At 49.2% G+C, this 15,420-nt stretch overlaps 1 protein-coding gene across 1 annotated transcript in view; it reads right to left on the bottom strand.

Moving 5' to 3' along the window:
- Nucleotides 1-2,467: 2,467 nt before the first annotated feature.
- ZDHHC13 (zDHHC palmitoyltransferase 13) overlaps nucleotides 2,468-15,420 on the bottom strand; it is a gene marked incomplete at its 5' end in the record, with an annotated part of 69,746 nt that continues 56,793 nt past the window's right edge. The window contains 2 exon segments of the mRNA XM_075332234.1: nucleotides 2,468-6,958; nucleotides 14,157-14,254. Coding sequence (XP_075188349.1) covers nucleotides 6,820-6,958; nucleotides 14,157-14,254 — 237 coding nt within the window.

Here is a 15,420-nt window from a genome sequence, read left to right as displayed (position 1 = left end):
TGACTAACAAGACAATGGAGCAGTTTAATATTAAAGGTCGTGACCAGTTCCTTTTAAGCTGAACTCTATGGGTGGGTTTATTTCTCCACAGATCATGTCCCCCATATAAATATTTCTGCAGTCTAGGTGTCATTTTGGGGTGACAGATTCCCTTTAAGTCAGCTTAAAAATCATCTCACCTGACGAATGAAAGTTTTGCCCGTGCATCGGGTGATGGACACTGTTTAGATAAATCAGTTTCCCATCTTTGGCTGCAGTGTGAATGCTGCTTTTAAAGGGGTTTTCTCACATTGGGATCTTACCCCCTATCCTTGGGATGGGGAATAACTTTCCAATCGCTGGGGGTCCGACTACCGTGGCCCCGAGTGTTTCCCAGAACCAGAACATGCAGACAGAATGGATTCCGGGAGTAAAATTTCATAGTCCTGTCTCCTGAGCTGTGCACTTAAAAGGTCTTTTGAGCAATTGGTGGGGGTCTAAAGTCCCACCCCATGATGCCCCTTCTCCCTACTGAGCCCACCTCTGCCCTACTAATCTCCTCAGAATTAATGGACCTAAACCTATAAGATCTCGTCCAAAAGTTAAGTCTACTGCCTGGGACTAATCAGTATTGTGGTTCTTATATGGTCCACAGTCTAATGATGTCTGGTAACAACTACCAGCATCTCCTTACCATTGTTAAGGACATACTGAGAGTTGTACGTTAATGCAATACATAGATGTATATGGGTCTAACCTGACACTGCACTTGATTGCTGTGTGAAGTTGGCATTGTATTCATGTACTGATGGTGGTTTTGGCGATGTATTGTCTTCAGGGTGTGTTTGGTGATGTTATTGTGTTTAGGGTGGTTTTGGTGATATTACTGTATTGACAGTAGTTCTGTTGATGTATTACTGTACTAACTGTGGTTTTGGTTACGTATTATAGTATGTAGTGTGGTTTTAGTTATGTATTACTGTACTGATGGTGGTTCTGGTGATAGTCATGTGGCTGTTGTAATCTTTACCTTATCAGTCTTGATCCTAAAACATAGGGTCAGCGTGCTGGACTAAAAATACAGCTATCTGCATGTCTGTCAGCCGAATAAGTAATAGACTAAAGCCCCCATACACTATAGTCTGATTTTTAGGCCGGCAGCTATCTTGCTCGGCTCTCCAATATACAGGAGCACTCATTCTGCCAAGTGTTTCTGTGTTCTTTATTAGAGCCGCTGCTGGACATCTCCGACAGCAGCTTATCATTTAGAGGATAATAGGATCTACACTCCGTAATTGGACATTCTGGATCCTTATTCCCCTGACAATCAGAATTGAGAGCCCCTGTTCACATTGGGCTATCAGCAGAACCTGTCAATATTGGCGGGTTTAGACAACTTTAGGTTAATGTGTATGGAGGTCTTAACTACTATCTGAAGGCTCTGGGCTCTATCAGGGCATGTGCACACGTCTTGTAGTGGTCTGTGAACCCCCGGAATTATTCAGACAGAAAACACTTCAGGACAGTCATCATTTTATCCTGAAGCAAATATTTATTTTTTTTTGCTGTGGCTTCTTGGTTGTTTTTTCCAACATCTTTTAGCTACTGGATTTTACTTATTTTTTTAAATGAAGTAGTAAGCGGCATCCAAGCAGCAGGCGCCATATAATGGACCGGTCACAACTAGTAAGCGGCATCCAAGCAGAAGCCGCCATATAATGGCCGGTCACAACTAGTAACCAGCATCCAAGCAGCAGGCGCCATATAATGGACCGGTCACAACTAGTAAGCGGCATCCAAGCAGAAGCCGCCATATAATGGCCGGTCACAACTAGTAAGCGGCATCCAAGCAGCAGCCGCCATATAATGGCCGGTCACACCTAGTAAGCGGCATCCAAGCAGCAGGCGCCATATAATGGACCGGTCACAACTAGTAAGCGGCATCCAAGCAGAAGCCGCTATATAATGGCCGGTCACAACTAGTAAGCGGCATCCAAGCAGCAGGCGCCATATAATGGACCGGTCACAACTAGTAAGCGGCATCCAAGCAGCAGGCGCCATATAATGGACCGGTCACTGTCAGCCGCTTCATGTCTGAGGAAACCTGACGCGCTTAAAAAAACTCCAAAGACTGAACATATGGACAGCAAGTCGTTTTACATTGCAGTGTATGAGTTCATTTCTTTAATATTTAGAGTTTGGGTTTTTTGGGCGGGTTATAGGGCGGATCTGTCTGGGAAAAAAAAAAAAAAGCTGTGTGCATATAACCGTAATCTGACTGATCAGAAGGGGGCGCCACCACTGACAGTGCCTAGGGCAGCAAAAACCCCAAATACGGCCCTGACCATAAGGGCAACATTTGGTAACTCTTGGGCCTTTTTGGGATTAGTGTCCAAAAACGAGTGCATTGCTCAGTGGGGTCATGAAATAATTAGCAAAAAAAAATGTTTTATATTTTTTTTTGTTTAAAAGAAAGCAGAAACAACAATTGTAATAAATGATTTAATTAACACTCCACATGTAATATACATAGTGCACAGCATGTAATGACAGAACACTTCACCGCTCTACCTCCTCGCCTGATGTTGTCCCCCCACCAAAATAAGGAGACTGGAGAGACGCTGGATTAGCAAATATTCTGGATTATTGGCCAGTTCTAGGAGAACACATCACCAGTTACGGATTGTCACGATGCCGGATTAGTGAATGGAGTTCTCTCCGTAGTCCCCCCCAGTCACATTGAAGCCACGTAACAAAGCCCATTTACATCGCACGATTGTCACTGATTCCTAGGATTGCATGTCTCACAATATCCCTGCAGTGTAAACTGAGTGACTATCACCTGACTAATGAGCCATAAGCTCGATCGTCGGGTGAAATGATCTTTTGATTTGCAAAAAAAACATTGTTCTCGGCAGCAGATCATCTTGTGTAAACAGGACCTGCGCTGCCGAGAACAATGGCGGTGACCAATCTGCTACGGATCATAAGTTGTGCATCTGCCTGAGTATAGCGGATATAAAACGACCCCTGACCAGCAAACAAACAGCGGATAGGTGGTCGTTTACTGCTGCCGGGCAATGGGTGGTAACGCACAAGTCTGATGAGAGGTGCAGCACTATCTGAAAAATACTGCTTGAGGCCATTGTCTCAATACTTCACCAATTTTAAAATCTACGCTTGTTGTCAGTGAATGGAAATATTCCCATTTATATTTGTATGCTATATTGACCCAGCTGGGTTAAGTGAGCTCTGACATTTAATTTCATGCCAGCAAACAGAGATATTTAAAAAGAAAAAAAACAAACAGCAAGAACCCCTCAAAAAAAAACTGGAAGCTAAAGTAAAATTTTTGCTGAATTATTCATTTACAGCTACCGTACTTTTTGTTTTAGGAGACGCACAGGATCATAAGACGCACCCCAAATTTAGAGAAAAAAGAAAATATGGGGTCAGTCTTATAATCCAATGCTGTCTTACCGGAGGGGACGGGGGGGCAACAGCGGTGTTGGAGCGGGGGTCACAGGAGGCAGGGGCAGTGGTGGAGTAGGGCGATTCTGCGGGTGGTGCAGCGGGTATCCCAGATGCTTGCTGTGAGGCAGGAACATCCGGAAGCTGTCGGCGGTGCGTGTTTCAAAGAAATGGGGCATGTGCAAATGGAGCTCTCAGCTCAATGACAAGTCAAGATCTCATCTGTGCACGCGCCACCTCCGGGTGCTATTTTCCTTAAGTCCGCTGTGGGGAATCAATGAGCCGGAGGCGGTGCGTGCGCAGATGAGAGCTCTATCTGCGCATGCGCCGACTCCAGGTATCATTATTTGAACCCCGCACCACCAATAAACCCACAGCGCCCGCGGACAACAGTAAGCCCGCAGCACAGCGCCCGCGGCCCACAGTATGCCCGCAGCACAGCGCCCGCGGCCCACAGTAAGCTTGCAGCACAGTGCCTACGGCCCACAGTAAGCCCGCAGCACAGCGCCCGCGGCCCACAGTAAGCCCGCAGCACAGCGCCCGCGGCCCACAGTAAGCCCGCAGCACAGCACCCGTGGCCCACAATAAATCCACAGCGCCCGCAGCACAGCGCCAGCGGCCCACAGTAAGCTTGCAGCACAGCGCCCGCGGCCCACAATAAACCCACAGCGCCCGCGGCCCACAGTAAACCCGCAGCACAGCGCCAGCGGCCCACAGTAAGCTTGCAGCACAGTGCCCGCGGCCCACAATAAACCCACAGCGCCCGCGGCCCACATTAAGCCCACAGCACCCGCAGCACAGCGCCCGCGGACCACAGTAAGCTTGCAGCACAGCGCCCATGGCCCACAGTAAGCCCACAGCACCCGCGGCCCACAGTAAGCCCACAGCACAGCGCCCACAGTAAGCCCGCAGCACAGCGCCCACGGCCCACAGTAAGCCCACAGCGCCCACGGCCCACAGTAAGCCCGCAGCACAGCGCCCGCGGCTCACAGTAAACTCACAGCACAATGCCCGCAGCATCTCCCCTGCCTCCTGTGACCCCTCTCTACCAGCCCCAGTAAGCTACATTCCGATAAGATGCACCCCTCGTCTTCCACCCAAAATATTGGGAGAAAAAGTGCGTCTTATAATCCGAAAAATACGGTATATGGTGTAAAAGAATGAAATGTGCCCAAGGCAGAAAAACTGGGAGGTAATCTGCTAAACCAATTCTAAAATATATTGGTCCTTTTTTTTTTCCAGCTGAAACCGGGCACTTAAGTGTATGCTAAAGGAAGTTTTTCTTTTTTTTTTTAAACTATAAAAAAAAAGATGGATGCACTTTCCTTATGGCAAAAAGGGTTGGTGAAGGTTTTTTTGTGTTTTGGTTTTTTTTTTTATCTTTGACCTAGTGTAAGTCAATACACTAGTAGTAATTCACTTTATCCAGCTGCCTGTGAAAAACCAATCCCTCACCGGTCATTTCCCTAGCCACTTCAGCATTGACACCAGTGGTCCCCGACGATCTCTGTTTATTTCGATGTCCATCCATGGGACCGCTGCAACTGCTCACTGGCCTCAACGGCGATGGCTGTATGTGACTGACCATGCTCGCAGCAGCAAATTAAACAGAGACCTCTGGGAGCACCAGAGCTTATTTTTTTAACATCTTGTAAAACACATTCTTACAGCAAATAAAAAAAAAAACCCTGTACATAACTGAAGAAAACCCCTATCACTTTTCTCCAGGTTTCCCTACCTGGTTGGTCCTTAAGGGGACTTTACACGCTGCGACATCGCTAATATATCGTTGGGGTCACGGTGTTTGTGACGCACATCCGGCGCCGTTAGCGACATCGCAGCGTGTGACACGTCCGAGCGAACTTCAACGATCCCAAAAGTGGCAAAAAAATCGTTGGTTTTGGAGAGGTCGTTCTAAAACAAAATATCGTTGTTTGGGCACTAGCGATGTTGTTCCTCGTTTCTGCGGCATCACACATCGCTACGTGTGACACCGCACATAGCGTCCCGCTGGCAATACGGAAGGAAGGAGGTGGGCGGCATGTTATGTCCCTCTTATCTCCGCCCCTTCGCTTCTATTGGCCGGCCGCTTAGTGACATCGCTCCGACGCCGAATGCACCTCCCCCTTGAGGGAGGGATTGTTTGGCGGTCACAGCGACGTCGCTGACAAGGTATGTGCGTGTGACGCTGCCGTAGCGATAATGTTCGCTACGGCAGCGATCACCACATATCGCACGTACGACGGGGGCGGGTACTATCGCGCTCGACATCGCTAGCGATATCACAGCGTGTAAAGCCCCCTTTAGAGTTGTCAGAACGCTATTGAGATAGTGAATCATTAAACTGCCTCCTCTCGGTCCTGTCTGCTTTCTTACAATCACCTCTTCTTTAATAAAGCCTGCTTTACACGGTACGATCTATCGTGCAATTTCACGATCGATCGTACCCGCCCCCGTCGTTTGTGCGTCACAAGCAATTAGTTGCCTGTGGCGCACAAAGTCGTTATCCCCCGTCACACGCACTTACCTGCTGAGCGATCTCGCTGTGGGCGGCGAACATCCTCTTCCTGAAGGGGGAGGGACATTCGGCATCACAGCGACGTCACACAGCGGCCGGCCAATAGAAGCGGAGGGGCGGAGATGAGCAGGACGTAAACATCCCACCCACCTTCTTCATAGCCGGCGCGGGTGCCACAGGTAAGCTGCTGTTCATCGTTCCCGGGGTGTCACACGGAGCGGCGTGTGCTACCCCGGGTACAATGAGCAACCGGCGCCATTTTAATTAAACGAGATTATGAAACCGAGCGACGAGTACACGACTCACGATTTGTGAGCGATACTGCGTCGCTCGGAGGTGTCACACAGCCCGACGTTGCAAGCGATGCCGGATGTGCGTCACAAAAACCGTGACCCCAACGATCTATCGCACGATAGATCGTCTCATGTAAAGCACCCTTAAGTCAATCGAAAGACAAGATATAGCATCAGTGCCGGAGTCTGGAAATGAAGTGCTCTCTATTTTATATTTTTTTTATGTTTTGGTTTTTTTTTTTTTATACAAAATCGGTGAAAGGTGAACATGAGCAAGGTACTAATATATATATATATATATATATATACTGTATATACATATAGAGAGGATAAAACCCTAGGAGTGTTCTGGACTATTCATGTGATCCGGTCAATAGGCAACTTTTATTGGAAACTTTCTTTTTTCATCCAGTCCATAAACAGGTAAGAGTTCCTGCAGACCCCTCCGTAGGGTGGGCTATACAAGGGTCCCCGGGGGATGTTACTGCCCTAGTGTGTCATCCGAGGATGGTGGTAACTAGTAGGCACTCGATGGCTTCTAGGTCACGTAGGGTCCCTCTAGACAGACTGGGTGCCCCTCATCATGGAGGCCTGCAAGATGTTGTGGTATTGTTGCGTCCAGTCTACGGGATTGGTTTTGATCAATCCGAAGCACTGACAATGAAAGAAGTCTGCCAGATTCTGGATACAGCCACGGCTGGAAGAGAGAAAATTCAGGTCATTAATACATTTTTCTTTCTAAAGGCTGCTTTACACACAACGATATCGATAGCGATGTGACACGCCCAGATCGTTGTTACGATTTGCCGAGATCGCACATAGGTCGTTTTGTAGCGGTCACATGTACCCATCTCACAATCGACGCTACATCGTTCAGCGATATATTGTTTGACTACGGCGGCCGTGTGGATGTTGTTCGTCGTTGGCAGGGTGTCAAATGTAACAATATGAACAATATTTTGAAACTGAACGACGTGTCAACGATCAACGATTTTCACCCTATTTGCGATTGTTCGGAGTCGCACATAGGCGTGACACGCAACGACGACGCTAACGATGACGTTAGTGCGTCACGAAAACCGTGACCCCGATGACATATAGTCAGATAAATCGTAGCGTGTAAAGCGGCCTTAAGAGTAATAACCAGATTGTCTGTCTTTTAATTTCCAGGTTTCCATAGATCAGTCTCTAACATTAAATTCCAGGTAATACTGATCAAAAAGAGCCATAGGATGTCAGGGGTTGTGTATTTCTATGGAGCTGGTTTGCTAAATGATAACGCCATAGATGCTAAAATTTATTATTTCTACTTTGACAGATGAAATCAAGATCAGAAATAGTCAATCTAGGAAGCAAAGAACAAGCAACACAAAAAAGATTAAAAGGGGCACTTTGCACACTACGACATCGCTAGCCGATGCTTGCGATAGTCCCCGCCCCCCATCGCAGCGAACATTATCGCTACGGCAGCTTCACATGCACTCACCTGCCCTGTGACGTCGCTCTGGCCGGCGAACTGCCTCCTTATTAAGGGGGTGGGTTGTGCGGCGTCATAGCGACATCACACAGCAGGCGGCCAATAGAAGCAGAGAGGCGGAGCTGAGCGGGAATTAAACATCCCGCCCACCTCCTTCCTTCCGCATAGCCGGCGTGAGCCGCAGGATGCAGGTAGGAGATGTTCCTCGCTCCTGCAGCTTCATACCCAGCGATGTGTGCTGCCGCAGGAACGAGGAACAACATCGTAACATCGGTATTTCCCAATTCATGGAAATGCCGGACCCTACACCGATGGTACAATAATGACGCTTTTGCGCTCGTTAATCGTATCAAAAAGGATTTACACACTACGATATCGACTGCGACGCCAGATGTGCGTCACTTTCGATTTGACCCCACCGACATCACAGCTGCGATGTCGTAGTGTGCAAAGTGCCCCTTAAGCTGCAAGACATCTGCTTGTATATGTCCAATATTTAAAAAAAACATACAGTAGTTTGAAGATCCAGCTGAGGACCATATAGGCGGGTATAATTTTCACATTGAAAATTTTGTACGGCACCCGAAGTTAGAAATGTACAAATTGCCCCCGGGAGTAGAAAGGTTCCCCACCCCTGTCCTAAGTGCACGAAATGATCATATTAACGATCGTTCTATGTGCATGGAAGTGTGGTCGGCGTGTCTAAAGAAGCCGTTAAAGGGAATCAGTCAGCAGGTTTTTGCTATCTCATCTGAGAGCAGAATAATGTAGGGAAGGAGCCCCTGAATCCAACGATGTATCACTTGGATTACTGGCTGCAGTCAATGTGAATTTTTAAATTTAGGCATGTAGCAGAGTAGAGGGCTGTCCCTGCCCACACCAGGCTCTATACAGTGTGTCCACCCATATCCTGTCTACCGCCATTAACTTGAGAACGGCGGCAGCTATAGGCATAGAAGTGGTGTCTAGGTATAGTAAAGTATCCATGCGCTACGCAATGAAACCACCGATAGCGCCACCTGGTGGAAAACAACGGAGTTAGCATTTTTATCTTGAAAACAGAACGAGAGAGAAAAAAAAAGTGAATTAAAAAATTGTAGGGCATCATCAATTCAATACGAATCGACACCTTGCTGCCGCCGTTCTCAAATTAATGGCGGTGGACACACTGTATACCTTATCCTATTGAAAGCTGCTGCTGTTGGAGTCACTGTGTACATACATTACTGATCCTGTACTGATCCGGAATTATATCTTGTATTATACTCCAGAGCTGCACTCACTATTCTGCTGGTGCAGTCACTGTGTACATACATTACATTACTGATCCTGTACTGATCCCGAGTTACACTGTATAGAAATTGTACATTGACAGTGATGTGTCAACACAGCAGTGGGTGTGGCAGACTGCATACATATCTATATATATAATTGCCTTATTCTGTCTGTCGGTCTGTCTTGCTCCAAAATTGTGTCCTTACGGTGACACAAAGCTGATTGGCCGCTGGGCTCGCCATGGCCCCGCCCCCCCCGCACGGATTGGCCGCTCGCCCAGGCTGCACCCCCACACGGATTGGCCGGTCGCTCGCCCAGGCTCCGCCCCCCCCCCCCACAGATTGGCCTCTCGCCCCGGCACCCTGCAGGCATTGGCAACTCTGCCACGGCCCGCCCCCCTCACGCAATGCACGCTAGCTCTGGCCCCGCCCCCCCCACGCATTCCCCGAACCGACACTGTCACGGAGCCACGACTACCAGGTGAGTACTGTACCCCTGGGAGCCCACATCAGCGTACGCCGCCAAACCAGCCGACACATACCCTCGCATTGCTGGGGCTGGCCGGCGTATGCTGGTGTGGGCTCCCGTGCGAGCGGGGGACGAGATACCAGCGCATCAAGGTCCTGCAGCGGCGTAAAATAATACACACACCTCACACACATAACAGCACACACACACATATACACACACACACACATCAGATCACACTCACTCTCACACACACACCTCACACACACATCACATCGCATCCACACATCAAGGTCCTGCAGCGGCGGAACATACACACACGCACACACATAACAGCACACACACACACACATCAGATCACACTCACTCTCACATCGCATCCACATACTCACAACATCCTGGGATATCGCTTGCTTCTCGGCGGCGATACTGTGCTGTGAGCTTCCAGGACCTGCCGGAGGATCACATGGCCAGAAGCATGTGGTATCTCCGGATGTTGTGAGTATGAGCGCGTATGTGCAATATCGTCAATGTGTGAGTGTATGCGATCGGGTGTGTGTGAGTGTATGCGATCGGGTGTGTGTGAGTGTATGCGATCGGGTGTGTGTGTGTGTGTGTGTGTGTGTGTATATGCGATCGGATCTGTGAGTGTCGGCAGAGGAGCACGGCGTGCTGGAGGAGGCTGGGAGGAGAGAGGCTGATCCTGGGGAAGGCTGGGATGGGGAGGCTGATGCTGGGGGAGGCTGAGGCTGGGGTAGGCTGGGAGGAGAGAGGCTGATGCTGGGGACCGAAAAGGCTGATGCTGGGAGGAGAGAGGCTGATGCTGGGGGAGGCTGAGGCTGGGGTAGGCTGGGAGGAGAGAGGCTGATGCTGGGAGGAGAGAGGCTGATGCTGGGAGGAGAGAGGCTGATGCTGAGGGAGGCTGAGGCTGGGGTAGGCTGGGAGGAGAGAGGCTGATCCTGGGAAGAGAGAGGCTGATGCTGGGAGGAGAGAGGCTGATGCTGGGAGGAGAGAGGCTGATGCTGGGAGGAGAGAGGCTGATGCTGGGAGGAGAGAGGCTGATGCTGGGAGGAGAGAGGCTGATGCTGGGAGGAGAGAGGCTGATGCTGGGGGAGGCTGAGGCTGGGGGAGGCTGAGGCTGGGGGAGGCTGGGAGGAGAGAGGCTGATGCTGGGGACAGAAAAGGCTGATGCTGGAAGAGAGAGGCTGATGCTGGGATGAGAGAGGCTGATGCTGGGGACAGAGAGGCTGATGCTGGGGACAGAGAGGCTGATGCTGGGGACAGAGAGGCTGATGCTGGGGACAGAGAGGCTGATGCTGGGGACAGAGAGGCTGATGCTGGGGACAGAGAGGCTGATGCTGGGGACAGAGAGGCTGATGCTGGGGACAGAGAGGCTGATGCTGGGGACAGAGAGGCTGATGCTGGGGACAGAGAGGCTGATGCTGGGGACAGAGAGGCTGATGCTGGGGACAGAGAGGCTGATGCTGGGGACAGAGAGGCTGATGCTGGGGACAGAGAGGCTGATGCTGGGGACAGAGAGGCTGATGCTGGGGACAGAGAGGCTGATGCTGGGGACAGAGAGGCTGATGCTGGGGACAGAGGCTGATGCTGGGAGGAGAGAGGCTGATGCTGGGGACAGAGAGGCTGATGCTGGGGACAGAGAGGCTGATGCTGGGGACAGAGAGGCTGATGCTGGGGACAGAGAGGCTGATGCTGGGGACAGAGAGGCTGATGCTGGGGACAGAGAGGCTGATGCTGGGGACAGAGAGGCTGATGCTGGGGACAGAGAGGCTGATGCTGGGGACAGAGAGGCTGATGCTGGGGACAGAGAGGCTGATGCTGGGGACAGAGAGGCTGATGCTGGGGACAGAGAGGCTGATGCTGGGGACAGAGAGGCTGATGCTGGGGACAGAGAGGCTGATGCTGGGGACAGAGAGGCTGATGCTGGGGACAGAGAGGCTGATGCTGGGGACAGAGAGGCTGATGCTGGGGACAGAGAGGCTGATGCTGGGGACAGAGAGGCTGATGCTGGGGACAGAGAGGCTGATGCTGGGAGGAGAGAGGCTGATGCTGCGGGCAGAGAGGCTGATGCTGCGGGCAGAGAGGCTGATGCTGCGGGTAGGGAGGCTGATGCTGCGGGTAGGGAGGCTGATGCTGCGGGTAGGGAGGCTGATGCTGGTGCAGCATGGCGGATGGAGCACGTTTGGGAGTGCGCAGCATGGCGGATGGAGCACGTTTGGGAGTGCGCAGCATGGCGGATGGAGCACGTTTGGGAGTGCGCAGCATGGCGGATGGAGCACGTTTGGGAGTGCGCAGCATGGCGGATGGAGCACGTTTGGGAGTGCGCAGCATGGGGGATGCAGCACGATGGGGAGTGCGGAGCATGGCGGATGGAGCACGTTTGGGAGTGCGCAGCATGGCGGATGGACCACGTTTGGGAGTGCGCAGCATGGCGGATGGAGCACGTTTGGGAGTGCGCAGCATGGAGGATGGAGCACGTTTTGGAGTGCGCAGCATGGGAGATGGAGCACGATGGGGGGTGCGCAGCATGGGGGATGGAGCACGTTTGGGAGTGCGCACCTCCCCCCAACACACACACACACGCGCACACTGCACAACACACCACACTGGGAACCACAAACAACTGCCTTACACAGACACCCACACACACAGACAACGCTGCACACACACAACACCCAACACACAAACACCGCGGCACACACAAATATACGCACATACCGCACAACACACACATTGCACAAAACATACCTCCCCCCAAAACACACCACACACACACAAACCGCGCAACACACACACAACGCTACAGACACACAGCGCTCCACAAACAACACCGCTCTCACCCCCCGTCACACCCAGAACATGTACAGCGCCCTACACAAACACTGGCAACTACACACAACAACATCTATATATATATATATAACAAAAATCATACATGAACTACACAATACGTAAATTCTAGAATACCCGATGCGTAGAATCGGGCCACCTTCTAGTGTAATGATAAAGATCCTGCTGCTTAACCCCTTCACGACCATGGACGATATATCCGTCATGGACTGTGTCCCGTTAAGCCCCGCCCCCTGCCGCGGACAGGCGGCGTTGATCGGCACACATATCAGCTGTTTTCAACAGCTGATATGTGTGCCTGCATGTTATGAGTGGAATCGCATACCACCCGTAACATTAACCCCTTACATCTCGCTGTCAAAGTCTGGCAGCAAGATGTATATACGCGCGGTGAAGATTTTCACTTACCACCGCCCCACCGGAAGTCACGTGAGTGATCACGTGACTTTCGGTGGTTGCCATCGTAGCACAGGGTCATGTGATGACGCCTGCAGCTATGATGTTTCACTTTCGTTTTCCCTCGGCCGAGAGCAGAGTGAAACAGGAAGTGACTGTATCTGCTGTTTACAGCTGTATAGCTGTGATCAGCAGATAGATAAGAGCGATCGGATTGCTGATCGCTATAGCCCCCTAGGGGGACTAGTAAAACAAAAAAAAAAGTAGTAAAAAAAAAAGTTTTAAAAAATAAATAAAAAAACAAAAAAAACCTAAAAGTTCAAATTACCCCCCTTTCCCTCCATGGAAAATTAAAGGGTTAAAAAATAAATAAATATACACATATTTGGTATCGCCGCGCTCAGAAATGCCCGATCAAAATATAAAATCAATTAATCTGATTGGTAAACGGCGTAGTGGCAAAAAAATTCCAAATGCCAAAATTACGTTTTTTGGTCGCCGCAAGTTTTACGCAAAATGCAATAACAGGCAATTAAAACGTAGCATCTGCGCAAAAATACCATTAGAAACGTCAACTCGAGACGCAAAAAATAAGCCATCACTGAGCCATAGATCCCAAAAAATGAAAACGCTACGGGTTTCGGAAAATGGCGCAAAACGTACGCCACTTTTATTGGACAAGCTTGTGAATGTTTTTTTTAACCCCTTAGATACAAGTAAACCTATACATGTTTGGTGTCTACAAACTCGCACCGACCTCAGGCATCATTCCACACATCAGTTTTACCATATAGTGAACACCGTGAATAAAACATCCCAAAAACTATTGTGCCATCACACTTTTTTTGCAGTTTTTCCACACTTGGAATTTTTTTGCTTTTTTCTAGTACACCATATGGTAAAACTTATGGTTTCATTTAAAAGTACAACTTGTCCCACAAAAAACAAGCCCTCATATGGCAAGATTGATGGAATAATAAAAAAGTTATGGCTCTCGGAAGAAGGGGAACAAAAACCAAAAACGGAAAGTGCCCCAGGGCTGAAGGGGTTAAACAGACCTAGGCAAAAAAAAAAAAAAGATCGGACTGTGACAAAATAGGCATAATTGAACTTTCTGTATTAACCCTTGAAGCATGCTAACTTCAGCTTACATAGCAAAAACCTGTTGAAAGATTCCCTTTAACACTAGAACTACTGGACTCGTGACACCTATATAAAAATACATGGTGCAAAGTAGTCAAAATGACTACCTCAGTAGTTCTAGTGTTAAGCAATCAGTTTGCATGTAACCAACCGGCAGTCTAATACTTGCAATCGGACAGGTTAAATGCAGCCATATTGCCTTGTGTCTTCAATGAATAGACACATCTGAAATGGGTGCAACTTTTGGCGCACATCCAACACTTACTTGAAAGGAGATTTCCGCAGCGGCACTTGGTGCTTACTGTATCTGTTCTGCACTTGGAGATTGAATCTTTCTTGACTTGTCAGACCCAAAAATGTGATCTACATGAACAAACAAAAAAATAGTTGAGTACATCAATTGCACGATGCATTAAAATGACAGGTTCTATCCCCTGGGGTCAAGAACCGCCCTCCTCTCCTTACGCCATACTCGTCACTAAGCCAGACGTGTAAACTTCTGCAGATGAGTTTGACATTTGTAGAAACTTTTCTCACCATTACAAACTAATATTTCTCATTGCATCTAAAAATGGGACATTGCTAGTGTGTGTGCGTATATGTGTAATATATCAATATATATCAATATCTATATCAATATCTATATATATATATATCAATATCTATATCAATATCTATATCTATATCTATATATATCAATAAAGAGAATTTTGTTTACTTACCGTAAATTCTTTTTCTTATAGTTCCGTATTGGGAGACCCAGACCATGGGTGTATAGCTTCTGCCTCCGGAGGACACACAAAGTACTACACTAAAAAGTGTAGCTCCTCCCTCTGAGCATATACACCCCCTGGATAACCAAATATAGCCAGTTTAGTGCAAAAGCTGAAGGAGAATAGCCACCCACAAGTAGAGATAGAGCAAGAACCGGAACAACCGGAGCCTCTGTCTACAACAACAGCCGGTGATAACACGCGGAACAAGAAAGTGCCAACAGGCAACAGGGAGGGTGCTGGGTCTCCCAATACGGAACTATAAGAAAAAGAATTTACGGTAAGTAAACAAAATTCTCTTTTTCTTTATCGTTCCTATGGGAGACCCAGACATTGGGACGTCTCAAAGCAGTCCATGGGTGGGAAATAAACAGAAACTGAGAAGTAGGCGAAACCTAACTTCACAAATGGGCGACAGCCGCCTGAAGGATGCGTCTGCCCAAGCTCGCATCTGCCGAAGCATGAGCATGCACTTGGTAGTGCTTCGAAAAGGTATGCAGACTAGTCCAAGTGGAAGCCTGACAGACCTGCTGAGCCGTAGCCTGGTGCCTGAGAGCCCAAGAGGCACCGACAGCTCTGGTCGAGTGTGCCTTGATCCCCGGCGGGGGAGGCACCTGAGTACACACATCGGAAATGGCCGACCTAATCCAACGAGCTAAGGTCGGCTTAGAAGCCGAGAGGCCCTTACGCCGACCTGTGGTCAGCACAAAAAGAGAGGTGCACCGCCTAAGAACAGCGGTGCGAGACACATAGATC

The sequence above is a fragment of the Anomaloglossus baeobatrachus genome, unplaced genomic scaffold, assembly GCF_048569485.1.
Source record: "Anomaloglossus baeobatrachus isolate aAnoBae1 unplaced genomic scaffold, aAnoBae1.hap1 Scaffold_2599, whole genome shotgun sequence".
Taxonomy (NCBI): domain Eukaryota; kingdom Metazoa; phylum Chordata; class Amphibia; order Anura; family Aromobatidae; genus Anomaloglossus; species Anomaloglossus baeobatrachus.
The sequence above is the reverse complement of the archived record's forward strand: the minus strand, read 5'-3'. Positions and strand labels throughout refer to the sequence as shown.